The sequence below is a fragment of the Monodelphis domestica genome, chromosome 1 (genome assembly GCF_027887165.1).
Source record: "Monodelphis domestica isolate mMonDom1 chromosome 1, mMonDom1.pri, whole genome shotgun sequence".
NCBI classification, from domain to species: Eukaryota; Metazoa; Chordata; class Mammalia; order Didelphimorphia; family Didelphidae; genus Monodelphis; species Monodelphis domestica.
This window is the reverse complement of record NC_077227.1, coordinates 317,521,771-317,538,751: the sequence shown is the minus strand read 5'-3', so window position 1 is coordinate 317,538,751 and position 16,981 is coordinate 317,521,771. Positions and strand designations below refer to the sequence as shown.

General features: G+C 42.6%; 1 protein-coding gene across 2 annotated transcripts in view; it reads left to right on the top strand.

Annotated features, from left to right (window-relative positions):
- Positions 1–10,791, top strand: part of KIF26A (kinesin family member 26A) — a 173,506-nt gene extending 162,715 nt beyond the window's left edge. For both annotated transcript variants that reach the window (XM_056811181.1, XM_056811182.1), the window contains exons 13-16: positions 4,847–5,037; positions 5,491–5,511; positions 6,356–6,506; positions 8,892–10,791. In XM_056811181.1, coding sequence (XP_056667159.1) covers positions 4,847–5,037; positions 5,491–5,511; positions 6,356–6,506; positions 8,892–9,055 — 527 coding nt within the window. In that variant the 3' untranslated portion in view covers positions 9,056–10,791. The remainder of the gene's footprint in view (positions 1–4,846; positions 5,038–5,490; positions 5,512–6,355; positions 6,507–8,891) is intronic.
- The last annotated feature ends 6,190 nt before the right edge of the window (positions 10,792–16,981 follow it).

Here is a 16,981-nt window from a genome sequence, read left to right as displayed (position 1 = left end):
TCCCAGAGATCTTTAGTCCACTACTGTTACTGAAACAAATAATCCATTTTCTACCATTCCTGAGAAATGCCCTTCCAACCAGCCTTGGTTTGAAGACAAGTCCTGGGAAAATCCCTATCTCCTCATGCAGGTTATTCCTCTTAGGAGCTAAGATTCTTTGAAAATTATTCTTAAACATTTTTAATGTTTTATCTTTTATTTTAATAACAAATTTCCATGTAAGTTTTCCAAAGTTATAGGATTAATGTTTTCTCCCTCCCTCCCTTCTTCCCTCCCCTCTCCCAGAGATGACAAACAATTCAATCTGGGTTATACATGTATCATCAAGCAAAACATAAGGAAATTATTCTTTAGATCAGGTCAAATCTGCTTCTTTGAAACTTTTGTCATTGCTCCTAGTTGTGCATTCTGGTTCTAAACAGAACAAATCTATGATAGACAGCCCTTTAGACATCCACTGTATGTCTCTCCCCTTCTTCAGGCAAAATTTCCCTCATTCCAATTTCACTTCATCCCCTTATGGCCTGATCGCTAGTCCTTTCTCCACCCTCTGGAAGGACCCTGGATTATCAGGGCATCTTGTTATCTACCACTTGGGCATCCACTAGTAGGGAAGGAAAATTGAGAGCATCCAGAAGTCCAGCCTTGGTGAGATGATAGCCTGCTTTCTGGGCAGGGTTTCTGGGTCCCTCCTGTGGGTAGGAAATAAATCAAACTAGCGTGAGCTCCTTTCCCACTTAAGCCTCCCCCACAAATCAATATTAACGGCCCTGTAAAGTTGCACAGGAATCGAGGAGGGTATTACTCACTGATGGATTCGATTTTGTTTTTAGCCCCAGGAAATACTTGTGAGGTCTTTAAAGATGACAAACTATTTCTTTTCCAATAGGGGCTGTCTGTTATTCGTAAATGGGCTCTCTCATTTTAAATGCTTAATGTCCAAGCCAGCTAATATTTCCCTATCAATCCATTATTTGGTCAACAAGCATTCATTAAGCACCTACTATATATTGGACACCATATTAGGTGCTGGGGAGACAAAGATGAAGAATGATGCTAACCCTGCTCTCAAGGTGCTTACTTTCTAATGTGGGAGACAACATGTGTGTGAATGTATATGTGTGTGTGTTTACACATACTTATCTATACAGAATAACTATAAGTAAAATAAATAAAAGGTGCTTTGAGAGGTGACTGATCATTGGTGGGATTAAGAAAGACTTCACATAGAAGGTGATGCTTGAGCTACTTTTTGAAGGAAAAAAGTTGGGGTTAGGAAGGAGTATTACATGGGAGAAAAGAGAGGACAGTTCTGGGATCATGGAATGCTAGAGGAGGTGAATAATGTATGACAAAGCTGGAAAGATAGGTTGGGGCCAGGCTGTTTAAATCTTTAAAAACCAAGTAGAACAGATGACTCAGTGGCCTGGAAGCCAGAGATAGAGAGTCAAGGTCCTGGGTTCAAATTTGTGACCGTGGGCAAGTCCTTTAACTTCCATTGCCTAGCCCTTATTGCTCTTCTGCCTTGGAACCAATATACAGTATTGATTACAAGATAGAAAGTAAGGGTTTATTTAAAAAAAAGCTAAGCAGCAGAATTTATATTTTATCCTGGAGGTAATAGGGAGCCACTAAAATTTATTGAGGAGGGAAGTAATGTCATCAGGTCTGCATTTAAGGAAAATCACATTGGCAACAAGGTTGTGGAGTAAATACAGTTCTGGGTGTGGAGTCTAGAAGACTCATCTTCCTGAGTTCAAATCAAACCTGGGCAAGTCATTTAACCTTGCTTGCTTCAGTTTCCTCATCTGTAAAATGAGCTGGAGAAGGAAATAGCAAACTACTCTAGCATCTTTGCCAAGAAAACCCTAAATGGGGTCCTGAAGAGTTGGACACAACTCATTATCAACAACGATAACAAAGTCTATTGAGTTGGGAAGGAATGCCATCAGGTCTACATTTAAGGAAAATCACATTGGCAGCAGAGTACAGGAAAAAAAGAAAGGGGACAGATTGGAGGTAGAAAGACTAGTCAGAAGGCAGTTGCAAAAATCTAGACCAGAAACTAAGGTGGTAGTTATATTGAGTAGAGAGGATGGGTCAGCTGAAAGAAATGTAGAGGTCAGATTGTCAAGATTTGCCAGCTGCTTGTATGTGTGAGGTGAAGGAACGTAAGAGGCTAGGAAAACACCAAGATCACAAATCTGAGAGACTGAAAAATTGGTGCTGACTTTGACAGAATTATGGAAGCTTGAAAGTGGTAATGGACTTGGGGTGAAAGATAGTGATTTCAGTTTGGAAATGTTGAATTGGAGATATCTCTAGAATATCCAGCTTGAAATACATGAATTAGTGATATGAAGCTGAAGCTTAGGGTGGAGTCATTTTGTATAGAAAAAGTATTAATCAACTTAGCAGAATTGGTAAGGTGAGAAGGTGAGGGGGGGTCGGAAGGGAGAGAGAGAGAGAGAGAGAGAGAGAGAGAGAGAGAGAGAGAGAGAGAGAGAGAGAGAGAGAGAGAGAGAGAGAGAGAGAGAGAGAGAGAGAACTTTCAGTAACTACTGTTAGGAGTAATGAAATGGATGATAAGCCAGTTAATGTGATGGAATGGAGATAATAAGCAGGAGAAGAAATGGGAGAAAGAAATATAGAAAATTTAGAGAAGATAAACTATCCAGGAAGAGAGGGTAGATGTCAAATCCAACAGCCAGGTTGGGAAGAATGAGGACTGAGAAAAGACCATCACCTTTGGAAATTAAGAGAACTTCGATACTAGTGGAGAGAAGTTGCAGTTGAGTAATGTGGGCAGAAGCTATATTGCAAAGTATTGAGGAGGGTGTGAGAAAAGTGGAGCCAATGAGTATGCACAGTTTATTCTAGAAGTTTGGTTAAGAAAGGGAGGACAAGAATAGGATGGAAGGGATGGTAAGATCTACTGAAAAATTTTTAAAGGGTGGTAGAGACATGTACATTAGAGGGGATGAGATTAAAGGCATGTGTAGGGACAGCTAGGTGTCTCAGTGGATAGAAAGCCATGCCTGGAGATAGGAGATCCTGGGTTCAAATTTGACCTTAGACACTTCCTAGTTGTGTGACCCTGGGCAAGCCACTTAATCCCATTTGCCTAGCCCTCACCACTCTTGTGTCTTGGAACCAATACATAGTATTGAATTTAATACAATAGGTAAGGGTTAAAAAAGCATTTTTTAAAAGGCATGTATAGAGGGGTTGGTCTTCACAAAGAGAAATGCCACTTTATTATTAGGGAAGGAAGGAGAGAGAGGGTGATGAGGTTAAAGGGTTTTGAGATGAAGAGAAGGGAAGAAGAGAGCTCATGTCAAATGACCTCTATTTTCCCAAGAAATAATAGGTCCCCAGTTGATGATGGGAAAGGGGGAGTCTTGAGGAGAGAAGGTTTGGAATTTTTCTGTGGGGAGTGAATTAGGGAATCAGTTGAGAGGAGTAAAAGTATTGCCTTGCTGTAATGAGCACCCAGTTTACCAAGGATAACATGAATTGATGCTACCTAGTCAACAGAGTTGTATGACTTACTTCAGGAGGGGCAGAGAAGGATAGATGATAGGAGTAATTCAGAGTTGGGTTTTGGAAAGGACTGAGTCATAGGACAAGGAGTTGAGGGATTTGAGTGAAGCAATAGTGGAAGTTGAATTGATGAACCAGAAGATCAGGATTGGAAAGGATGCACAGTGAAGTCAGAGTAGAGATAATAGCCTGAGAAAGAATGAAAAAGTAGAGGAATTGAAGACACATGGATGAAGAATAGGTTTAGGAAGAATGAGGTAAGGGGTAAGAAAGAATGATAGGAGGTTATGGTCAGATAAAGGAAAGTCAGAATTTTTGATTAAAGAAATGGAAGACTTGTGGGTAGTGATGAGGTCTAGGCTGTAACCACCCTTGCCCATGGTTGAAGTGGGTGAAGGAGTAAGTCATGGGAGTTAAGGAGACTGAGGAATTGGGAGGCTAAGGCATTTGAAATGATTATGTATGCTGAAGTTTGATAGTATGAGGAAGATGGTGAGACAGGGGCCAAACTCCTTGAGAAAGGGAGAATTGACTGGCAGTTTGTACTCAATGACCACCATAATCTGGATTGAATGGAAAATGTTACATGAATCAGCTTCCAAGGAGAAGAGATTGCAGAGTCAGGAAAGGGCTTGGAGTTCTGAAAGTAACAATGGGAACCAAGGACGATTCTGCCTTTCCTTCCAAGACCACCATTTTGGAGGTGTGAGTGAAGGTATAGTCAGTGTTAAAGATGATAACCATGAATACAGTGTAGGTAGTGGGCAGGGGTGGGTTGGGTTATGGCGGGCAACAAAGTCTCAGTGAGGGCAAGGAGATGAAAGAAAGTTTGAAAATGGAAAGGTATTTGTTCATTATGGAAAGGGTGGGCAGGATGAGAATGGAAGATGGGTGAAAGTGGATCAGCCTGAGAAAATGGGAGCAGGGGTTGAGGATAGCTCACTCAGCCTGGTCCAATTCCCTCATTTGACAATGAGAAAACTAAGTTCCAGGGAAGTCGGGTGGTGATTACAGGGAGGGGATTGAATCAAGGTCTGCGGGCTCCAAAGCCAGCAACCTTTCCATTCCAGAAATGGATCCAACTGAAGTAGGAGACCAATGTAAGTGGGCTTTTAATTAAGCACTGTTACTTGTCATTATTGCTAAATAGTCCACGTTTTGCTCTCACCTGAGGAAGAAAATGTGCATGGAGATCTATATGTATACCTCTGTCAGGTCTCCCAAAGCTGTCTGCTAGAGAGCAGGAAACTAGCTTTGGGAGCATCTCTGATGGGTTGGAGGGATGTTGGTTGTGTATTTGCAGGTCTGCAGCGGCGGCGCCTGGTTCCCACTCCCCTGCCTGATGCTGCAGCCCTGGGCAGGAAGCCCAGTGCTGCCGGGCAGTGGGTAGATCTCCCCCCTCTGCCTGGCACTCTGAAGGAGCCCTTTGAAATCAAAGTGTATGAGATTGATGACGTGGAGCGCCTGCAGAGGCACCGACGGGAGGAGCCCGAGGTCAGCCTCTTCCCTCTAGTGCAGCAGCCCCCTTTCTTCATGACCCCTTTGGTCCAGGTCCCAGAGGGAGGAAGGAGTTCGATTGGAAATGGCCATGCAATTAGAGCTTCTGGCATGATTAATTTTCATTGTTTTGTATGTTTAGGTCCCCTGAACAGAGAGAAACATCATTACTGGCCACAATTAATTGTGTTTAAACATGAGCGGAGAATGTGAGCGCACTCATTATTAGGACACTGGCCGCTCAGAGCCCTGATGCAGACGACTTTGTTTGTTCAGGACCTTTTAAGTCACCCCTGATAACTTTCCCCAGAGCAAGGTCATTCACCCTCAGTTATGGATGGCACCACCACATTGGGAGATAGGGAGAGGGGGCCATTAATGGGAAAGCCATTCAGCCCTGCCTGCTTTCTTCTGATGGATTTTTTCCCTTTCCCTTCTTTTTTCCTCCAGCCTTTCCAGGATGTGGAAAAGGTAAGTAACATGTTTGTTTCCCCTTCACATTGATGTGGGCTCCCTCAAAGAGTGTAGAACCTCAGAATCTCTGAGTTAGAAGAGACCTTAGAGATGACCTGTAGGGATATGTGATACCTTTCTTGAGAACTCAGTCTCATTTAAAAAATCTCTCTCTCTCTCTCTCTCTCTCTCTCTCTCTCTCTCTCTCTCTCTCTCTCTCTCTCTCTCTCTCTCTCTCTCTCTCTTTCTCTTCCTTCCTTCTTTCTTTCCCTCCCTCTCTCCCTCCTTCTTTCCTTTTTTCTTTCCTATCCCAAGGTCCTTTGAGAAATCAGGGATTTAGGGAAAACCACATTCTAAGCTAGGTTAGTGAATAAGCATTTATATACTATGTGTCAGGCACTATGTTAATAGCTTTATTAATATTATTTACTTTTATCCTTATAACCTTGTGAGGTAGGAATATTATCATTCCTATTATTACAGTGGGAGAAACTGAGGCAAACAGACTAAGTGACTTGTCTAGGGTCATACAACCCCTAAGCATCTGAGGCAGGATTTGAACTCACATCTTCCCGACTCACCATTCTATCCACTGCCCTCTTAACTGCCTGCTGTAATACAGGAGAGAGCCTATTGAATTTTTGAATCTAGAGGGCTGAGTTTTCACTGTGGATCCCATCATTTGCTTTGGGCCAGTTTCTTCCTTTCCGTGGATAGGCCTGGGTTTCCTCACCTATAAAATAAGCAGGCTGGATTTGATCTTTAAGGTCCCTCCCTGTAATGAATGCATTCATTTCTTACCTGCCTGAGACTAAGGGTGCAGCCTGAAGCCAGATGCCTGAGAACTCTCTGTTTTCCATAGGGTCTGATGTATTTTAATGCCAAGCTGAAGGTCCTAGAGAGGAGACATCAGCGAATCAAGGAAGTGAAGGCCAAGCATGAACTCCTGAGGGAGGAGCTAGAAGAGACCAAGAACCGGCTGATGATGGATCCTAACAAGTGGAGAGAAGAATGTAAGTGTGTTGGGACCAAATCCTTCTGCTGTTCCTTCTTCTATCCTGGGGAGCCTTCTGGAACTCAGTAGCTAGAGGCATCAAAAAATGCTAGGATCTTTCTTGAATTGTTATAGCCCCACCTTAGTTGTGCATGCTGCCTGAGGCTGGGAAGAGTCTGAATAATAAAAATAGATGGGGTGAGACAGCTAGGTGGCTCCGTGGATAGAGAGCCAGTCCTGGAGTTCAAATCTGGACTCCAACATTTCCTAGCTGTGTGACCCTGGTCAAGTCACTTAATCCTGTTTACCTAGCCCTTGCCCTTCTACCTTAGACCTATTGCTAATACAAAAAGTAAAGGTTTAATAATAAAAACAATAAAATAAATCCCTAAGTGCTTATATCTGTGGCATAGACTGAGGTCCCACCCACCATGGAAAAACATTCCTATTGGCCATTCCTCTAAGGGGAGAAATATGCCAATGGAAATATGCATCTAGGGTGTATAGGCATTGCCAGCTCCTACTCTGCATGCTAAGGACTTCAGAATAAGGACCACTATAGTTATCTGTAGCCTGTCTGGAGTTTCAGAGGATCAAAGAATTTGGAGCTAATCTTGTCCAATCCCTTTATTTTACAGAGAAGGAAACTGAGATCCAGAAAACATACATGATTTATCCAAGGTCCTAGGACCTCTCCTCCCCTCTCTTAGCCTGGGAGAAGTGTTTATAAATAGGAGAATACTCCCAGATGGTCATCAGAGGGGAGGAAGGGAAGGACTTGGGCCTGAACTGTTTATTATTAGTCCCTGAATAGCAACAACAACAATTCAAATTTTAAAGTAATTTGAGCTTTACAAAAGACTTTCCTCTCAACATTTTTTTTGAGGTAGTACACTTATTATCCTTCCCATTTATAGTGGAAGAGACTGAGACCAGGAAAGGGACAGTGACTTGCCTTTGGTCATATATTTGGAGTCAGAGGACCCTGGTTCAAATTGAGGTTCTGCCATTTAATACCTGTGTAATTTTGGGCAAGTTATGTTATTTTCCTGGGCTTCATTTCCCTCTCTGAGAAATGAATTGTCAGAGAGGTTGTGAGCTACAGAGGGGATGAGGGGGACCTCATTGACTAATTTCAAGTACTGAAGAAATTCCTAGATGCTTGCTTAAATGACACACGTCAGTCAGTTGGATAATTTCACATTTATTAAGCTCTTACTATGTGGCAGACAGTATGCTAAATGCTGGGGACATAAGACAGACAGACAGCTAGCTAGCTAGATGGATGGATGGATGATAGATGGATGAACAGAGATATATGGATAGATAGAAAGAAAAGATGAGTAAATGGATGGATGTGGAGATAGAGAGATGATCTATAGTTGGATGGGTGGCTAGATAGATGGCTAGAGAGATGGCTAGCTCATACATTGACAGATAGATAGATGAATGGATGACAGAGCACTTATTAAGTGCTTACTACATGCTAGGCATAGTGCTCGGAATGAGCAACAAATAAAAGCTTGTTGGTTATTCCTTGCTCTCAAGGTTACATTCTAATGGGGGAAGACAAGAGAGTGTTGGAAAGTAGGGGTTGGAGGTGAGAATGGAGAAGTTATCCATAACAAGGCATGATGAGGAGATGATACTGAAGGAAGTTGGATGGAAGCTTGGTCCTCTACAAACTAGGGTCTGCCTATCAAAACCAGTAACGTCAGGGATGAAGTACAAGTTCGAGTGGGTGAGGAGATGGTGCCAGGAGTGGAGACACTATAGGAAAACATACAAAAGAACACAGTTACTGGTGTCAAAAACTTTATGCAACATGCAAATAACTATGTACATATATGAAAGTAATCTCAGAAAGAAGTGGGAGGACAAGGCAGGCATAAACAGTAGAGACCTCTTGCAGTAAATGAGATTAGAACCAAGTCGTAGGGACAGCTAGACGGCTCAGTGGATAGAGCACCAGGCCCAGAATCCTGGGTTCAGATCTGACCTGAGACACTTCTTAGCTGTATGACTGACCCCAGGCAAGTCACTTAACTCCACTCTTCTGCCTTAGAATTGTTACTAAGATAGAAAGTAAGGGTTTACCAAAAAACAAAGAACCAAGTCTTGAAGGAGGTCAAGGAAACCTAGAGGGAGGCAGGAGGAGATAAAGAGTTCTAAGAATCAAGGACAAACAGTGAAAATAATCAGAGTTGGAAGATGGGAGAGCCTCTGATGTTTAATGGATATTGGGATTACATGGTCAAACCAGTGCTTCAGGATGCTTAATTTGACAGCTGAGTGAGGGTAGATTAGAAGAGGCAGGGAGAAAGGCAGACAGATTTTCTGAAACTTTCTTAGAGGGGGTCTGGTGACTCCATGTTTTGACCTCTATTATAATTTTGGCTTGCAGTTGAAGTGGACCCAGAGCTGGATAAAGAGTCTGAAGAATACCTGGAGGCTCTCGAACAAGCTACAGAAGATCTGGAACAGTGTGTGAACCTGTGCAAAGCCCATGTCATGATTGTCACCTGCTTTGACATTGGTGTGTCTGATGTACAGGAAGTGGAAGTCTGAGAGCAGACCAGCATGGACGGGATGGGAGAGGAATGGGATGGGAAAGGGATAGGACAAGGGAAGGGACAGAAAACAGAATCCGGGGCGATGCCTGGTTGTGCCAAGGTTGCAATGCCATAAGGAAGTGACAAGGGAAACAGGAATGTAGAGGTGAAAGGAGCAGCAGGGTGGGAAAATGGGAGGGAGAGAGGGGATGGACGTGGGCAAGGAACTGGAATGTTTCACAATCAACATGGTGCCTCATTCAAGACCAAACTGTACAGAGAGTGAGAATGAACCATGCCTGACTGACTGACGGACTGACGGACGGGCAGACGGGCAGACAGGAACTGAGGATTAAGAACACCAACAGACATTCCCCTAACAATGCCAAGTGCCTTTCATGTTAATTGGACTTTTTTTTTTCTCCCTTTGGTGCTAGAAATTTGGAAGCCAGTAGCCCAGGCATCAGCTGTTTTCCTATAGGACCTTCAATATTGTATCATGTATTTTTGACCCCACGTAAGAACCCCATAGTAATGAGAGCAATAAGCACATGACTATTTCCTACTGGTCTTACCTTCTGATTTCATAGAAAAGTGATTTGATGTAGCAAAATTTAAATGGCCAGGAAACCTAGCAGGGTTTGGATCCATGATTTTTTTTATAGGTATTTCTATCTTTCCAAAGGACATGGGATGAGTTTTGATGAGGACTGGTTTTCATTCACTCCTCAGAGCAGAACTAAAATTGGCTTTATTTCTAGTTGATTCTTTTTTGGCTAAAAGTTTCCTTCACACACATCCTTATCTGATGCCTCATTGAGGTGTGAGGGTGACCCCTAGGCTTCTGAAGCCTATGAGTGTAGAGCTAGCCAAGCTAGAAAAGCTTTGAGTATTGGCCTCCATGGGGGCTGAAATCCCGTTTGGTCATGGCCAAGGCTCATCACCAGAGGATTAGCCACTAGGAGGTAGAATATTTTTTCGGGGTGGGGTGGGGCCCAGCAACTCTACTAAATTGTGAGAGGGGTTGGGAACTGTGTTTTTGGAGGACCCACATGGATGAGAGTCATGGTGGAGATTGAAGTATATACATTTGGGCCCAAAGGGGACTGTTAACTATGGAACAAACTCATCCGTGTTTGAATTAACCTCATTTTCTACAAACCTGTTCTTCCCCCTTGGGGAAAGCAGTGGCCAAGGGCTTAGCAAAAAGCACCAAGAGCCTTCTTCAGTGGCAGGAATAGAGCCTCCAATTTCTTACCAAAATAAACCAGCAAAAAAAAAAAAGGTTGGGGGGAAGAGTTTTGTAAATGTTTCATTAGGTTCATATTTTTCTATCGTTTTGACCATGAAGCCAATATTTGCATCAAAAACTTTGGAATCAAAAAATCAAACTTTACCCAGTTTTTGTAATGATGAATGAATGCTCAGGACATGAGTGAGATGGACGGCTGCATGAATTTGTGCTGAGTATGGAGGGAGGGAGGGGGGGTGGTGGGAGGGAAAGAGGCTGGCCCAGAAGTTCCCTGAGGGGGGGGGAGGTTTGGGCCAATCAATTGTTGCCAAATGAGGAAAAAAGGAAAAAGAAAACAAATTTTTCCTAGGGTTGAATATTGTATGTAAGGTCCCATTTCATACGAATCATATTTTCTGATCATTATGATTTATAGGGGTTTTATGAGCCTTTGTATAAATGTGTATGATAACATGGCATCCCCACTTTTACTTGTGAATAAAAGATACATTTATTGTTAACGTTTCTCTTCAATGAAGTTTTGCTTTAGAAAACAGTAACAAAAAGTCACGTTTTTATAGTGCTTCTTTAATCACCAATTAATCAAGAAACATCTATTTCATGTGTTCTGTGTGCCAGGCACTGAGAATACAAGGACAAAAATGAAATGGTTCCTGCCCTCTACTAAGGAAATAATGACTGGGAAGCAATGACTATATAGAGAGAGGGAGGGAAGAAGAAAGAAAGGAGGAGAGAGAGAGAGAGAGAGAGACAGAGAGAGAGAGAGAGAGAGAGAGAGAGAGAGAGAGACAGAGACAGAGAGAGAGAGAGAGAGACAGAGACAGAGACAGAGAGAGAGAGAGAGACAGAGAGAGAGAGAGAGAGAGAGAGAGATGGAGGGGGGAAAGGGAAGAGGGAGGGAAGGAGAGGAAAAAGGAAAGAAGTGGAGAGGGAGAGAGAAGATAGGGAGTGGGGAGAGAGACAGAGAGACTGAGAAAGAGAGAGACAGGGAGAGAGAAAGAGATGGAGAGATAGAGATGGAGGGGGAAGGGGGAGAGGGAGGGAATGAGAGAGGGAAAGGGGAGAGGGAGAGAGAAGATGGGGAGTGGGGAGAGGGAGAGAGAAGATGGGGAGTGGGGAGAGAGACAGACAGAGAGACAGAGAGAAAGAGAGAGAGAATCTGAGATCTGAGAGATCTAAGAGATGACTCAGATCTGCCTCTGCCTCACAGTAGGTGGCAGGGGGAGACCAGGCAGGGGTACTTATATCCTTGTAATAAAAGGTAGAGTGTGGCCTAGAACCTCTGTGTGGTGCAGAAAGTAATTGCTCTGATAGCACATTTACCCCAGATCAAATTGCTTACCAACTCTGGGAAGGGGAAGGCAAGGGACAGTTTGGATCCTATAACTTCAGAAAACTTCAGAAATTGTTATTACATGTAATTGATAAAATTAAACCTCTACAATTAAAAATAGAATAAAATAACTGCAGACTTTATAAGAAAAAATAGTAATTGCTCTAAGAATTTTGAAGAAGGAATATCAGCTCCCAACTTTTTGGGCACTTTTGATTTACAAAATACTTTCCTCAAAATAGCTTTGTTTTAGTTAAACCACACTTTCCTCAAAACATACATGTTACAATCACTTTTTATATATGTGGAAACTGTCCATCGACTCAAGCTCAAAAGGGATTTGAACATCTCCTGAAACTTCCTGTATCTCAGTTTCTTCACCTGTAAAATGAGAGGTCTGGATTAGATGGCTCCTGAGGACCCTTCTGGCTCTTATATGTTCCATCCAATGACTTTATATGAGTCTCTTTTCACTGTCCCTGGTCTTAGATCACAAAAATGTAGAAGTGGAATTATGGCCACTATAGCCATAGCTTTCCTTCTGGACTTCTGAATGTATTCTTTGTTGATAAAATGAAGTAACATCAACTTCTTCCAGGGATAGCTGGGTGACTCAGTGAATTGAGAGCTAGACCTAGAATTGAGAGGTCCTAGGTTCAAATCTCCTTAATCCCCATTGCCTAACCTTTACTGCTGCTCTTCTGCCTTGGTACCTAGGGCATTGATTCTAAGATGGAAGGTAAGGGTTTAAAAAAAAAAAGATGAAGTAACATCAACTTCTTCTATAACAACCATTTGGGGCCTCAGTTTCCTCATCAGTGAAATGAAGAGATTAGGTCAGTTAATTTCTAAAGTCCATTTCAATATAAAGTCTGATACTAGAATATGGAATGCAAGCCCTTAGCAAGATCCAGTAAGGGATTTCCCACCAAATATTCTCCATTTTTGTCACAAAGTCAGGGGGGAAGTAAAGAAACTCTGGTCAAATGCAGATTCTGTGAACAAAGACCGACTTTATCTTTCTCTGAGATAAAGCTGGGGTGGTAGTCCACTTTTCACAGAGAGGGAAATTAGCAAAGACTGGCCAATTGACATGCTTAGTTGGTGTCTGAAATTGGATTTGAACCCACATTTTCCTGCCAGAAGACAGTTAGAGTTGAGAAAGAGAGCAAATTGCCTTTTTGTTTTGGCTTTGTTTTCAAACACTCTTCCTACTTTGGGGGTCGGCTTGGGCACTTTAAATCCCTGCCTTTTTTTTTTAAACCCTTACCTTCTATCTTGGAATCAGTGCTGTGTATTGGTTCCAAGGCAGAAGAGTGGGAAGGGCTAGGCAATGGGGGTTAAGTGACTTGCCCAGGGTCACACAGCTAGGAAGTGTCTGAGGCTACATTTGAACCCAGGACTTCCTGTCTCTAGCCTGGCTCTCAATCCACTGAGCCAACCCAGCTGCCCCTCTTACAACCTCTTTGTCACTGGATGGAGAAGTCCAGCACTAACCATTTTGCCGTGCTGCTTTTTTCTAGTACATCATAGGGTTGCATAGGAGGAGGAGACCTGGACTCTGTCCTGGAGATGTCATAGACAGAGGGAAAGGACAGGAAGGGAATTTTTTTTTTAGTCCAAAAGAATAAACTTTTATTATAGAATAATCAGAACATAAAAGTAACCCATTCAAATGGGGAACAGGACCAAGGCCATAGCAGCCTGAGAGAGTCGACTTGAGCTGTAAATTGGGGAGCTCAGCCTAGAACACAGGACCAGATTTAGCCATGCTATGAGGATGGGAGGTGGAGAAAGATGACTATCCAGAGTCAGGGCATACCAACATAGGGAGGTGACATTTGGGCTGGATTTTAAAAGATGGGTGAAAAGTCAACAGGCAAAGATGATTAGGAATGGCATTCCATGTGAAAGGTCATTTCACAAAGGCATTGAAAACTGAACCTGCTTCCATTGAACCCATAGACCATGGAGAGGAGGAGTAAGAAAGGCTAAAGTGTCACAGGTAGGATGGAGCCAGATTGGGAAAGGTGGAAAGGCTAGGCTTAACTCTGAAGAAAAATAGACCTAACAGGCTTCTGAGCAGGCCTGTGGTGGGCTTAGTTCTATTTGCCAAAAGAATTTAGTGAATCATAATGTTTGTTGATGATTGTGAAATCCACAATAAAAAGAAAAAAAGTTTGAAGTGAGAGAGGGCAGAGTCATTGGTTGCAATGATTACAAGGGGTGATCGTCAATGTCATGGAAGGAGTGTGTTTGTTGGGACAAGGTTCCCTCCACCTTTAAATCCATGATCTAGTCTAGCAGTTCTCAAACTTTTTGTTTCAGGAGTATTTTACACTCTAAAATTATTGAAGATCCCAAAGAGCTTTTATTTATGTGGGTTATATTTATTGCAATAACATTGAAAACTGATACAATTTTAAATGAAATATTCTTACTTCACTTAAAAATAACAAGAGTAGGGGGCAGCTAGGCAGTTCAGTGCTAGAGATGGGAAGTCCTGGGTTCAAATATGACCTCAGACACTTCCTAGCTGTGTGACCCTGGGCAAGTCACTTAACTCCAATTGCCTAGCCCTTTACCACTCTTCTGCCTTGGAACCAATGCAAATATTGATTCAAAGAGAGAAGGTAAGTGTTTAAAAAAAATAACAAGAGCAAATATATCACATGTAAATATAAATATCCCATTTTAAGTGAAACATATTTTTAAAAAATTACTAAGAAGAATGGCATTGTTTTATATATTTTTGTGAATCCCTTTAATCAAAGATGGTTGGATTCTCATATCTATATCTGCATTCAGCCTCTTATGATACACTCTTTTGGTTGAAGTAGTTGAAGAAAATCCAGCCTCACACAGATACTTAGTTGGAAAAGGGAGGAGTATTTTAATAAGCAAATCATGTCTTAGTATTATTATGAGAATAGTTCTGACCTCATGGGCCCCCAGGGGCCTGTGGACCACACTTTGAGCTAGATGCTCTCTCTGTAGTTTGAGATAAGGGTCTGATGGTTGGGAAAGAATTTAGGAACTAAAGTCAAGCTCATTACCTTGTAAATTGGAGACGCCATCCTTTATTCTTTGAGGAAATGAGGGAGATCTACAATCATGGGCTACCTCTTGAATTCTCTGGTTTTGATTTTTCCGAAGATTAAGACCATCTATTCCCTCAACAATTGCACAGAATCATAAAATAATTTTAGAGCTCACTTGCGCCAACCATCTCATTTTCTGTATTAGGAGACTGAGGTGCAGAGATTTTAGGTGACTTGTCTAAGCTTCCACAGATGACTAGTTCTTTTAAGTAAGTTGCTGAAGATGCTCCAATGCTGCCATATCAGTCACTCATTTATGTTGGTGGTGTAGGAGTTACTGGTGTTTCTCGATGAGTTGGAGGGAACAGATGGGGAGGCTCAGTTGTCCTGTGGACTAGATTCAGTGAGAAGGATTAAAACAGGGATCCCCAAACTTTTTACACAGGGGGCCAGTTCACTGTCCCTCAGACCGTTGGAGGGCCGGACTATTAAAAAAAAAACAAACTATGAACAAATCTGTATATTGCTGTCTGGGATAGCGGAGGCTGCAGTGCTGGCTGTGATGGGCCTGTCACACCTTGCACAGGCCCATCACTGCCACCACTATACCGGGCAGCAGTATGCACAGTGCGGAATCCCCTCCCCCAGATCGCTGCTCACCATGCTGACGTCTTCCATTGTGTAGTCCCATAATCCTTTGTGTGGCACCTCGTTCTCATTCAGTTACTCTCAGAACAAGGCGCTACATAAAGGATTATGTCATCGGAAGTGAGTGATGCCACGCTTTGCAGTGCTGCCACATGCAGTGCTCCTCTTACTGACCACCAATGAAAGAGGTGCCCCTTCCGGAAGTGAGGGGGGGCAGATAAATGGCCTCAGGGGCCCACATTTGGCCATAGTTTGGGGACCCCTGGCTTAAACGGTAAGGCGATGGATGGGATGGATAGGACATATGGAGACCTAATTTCAAATGACCAAAGCTAACTCTTATATGATGCTTTAAGGTTTGCAAAGCACTTTGCACATATGATCTCCTTTGAGCTTCATAACAATCCCATGAGGTAGGTGCTACTATTATCAACTCCCATCCCTGAGACACTCCATCTCCTGGCTGCCATCCATGCCAGGAATGCTCTCCTTTCTCCATCTCAGTCCTGTGGCACCCTTCAAGTCCAGCTAAAATCCCACCTTCTCTCAGTGTGCCTTCCCTCTGTGGATTATTCCCAATTTATCCTGTACACCTCTTGGTAGATGGTTGTGAGCATGTTGTCTCCTCCACTAAACTGAGAGCTTCTTGACAGCAAGGACTGCTTTAAAATAATTTTTGTTTTGCCATTCTTCACATTCCAAGAGATGAATACAGTACATAGTAGGGGCTTAATAAATGCTTATTGACTGACACTCACTGTCCAGGGATCATCTAATAGAATTCCCTCATTTCACAGAAGAGGAAACTGAGGCACAGAGCAATGAAATGATGTACTCCAAGTCACACAGATAATTGGCAGAATAACCAAGATTCAAATCCAGGTCTGCTGACTCTAAATCCCATGTATTCTGCCCACTACAGCAGTCACTTAACATCTCTGGGCCCTGTCACAGTACTTATCTTATAGAGTTTTAGTGAGGAAAATGCTTTTTCTAACTTTAAAATGTTTTAAAGATGTCCTCTCTACATACATGGGTGAGAAATATAGAAGGAAGCAAAGGAAGTCTCTGAGTAGCTACAATGTTGGTCTCAAAGCCCATGCCCTAATTCCATATACTTTATTTATTTAAAGTCCTTATCCTCTGTCTTAGAATCAATACTACATATTAGTTCCAAGGCAGAAGAACGGTAAGGGCTAGACAGTGAGTCACACAGTCAGGAAGCATATAAGGCAAGATTTGAACCCAGGACTTCCCATTTCTAGGCCTGGCTCTTTATTCACTGAGGCATCTAGCTTCCCCCTCTAACATGTTAGAAATAGATTTAGAGCTGGAAGATGCCATACAATCTCTAGTCAAGACCCTTCATTTGGTGGGGCAAAGTAGGCAGGGAGGAAGGGGGAACTGAGTCACAGAGCATGGAAATTTCTTGCTCAAGGTCACACAGATGAGTGGCAGAGGGATAAAATTAGTCGATCCACCAGCCTTCATTAAATATCTACAATATACAAGGCATTGGGCCAGATGTTGGAGATACAAAAATGGAACAGTGCCTACCCTCAAGAAGCTTCCATTTTGTTTGAATTAAGTTCCTTTGCCTCAAAAATAAGCACCAACTCCTCTATATCACTTACAGGAAAGGAGAATTCTGTAGGCTTCTCTTAGAAT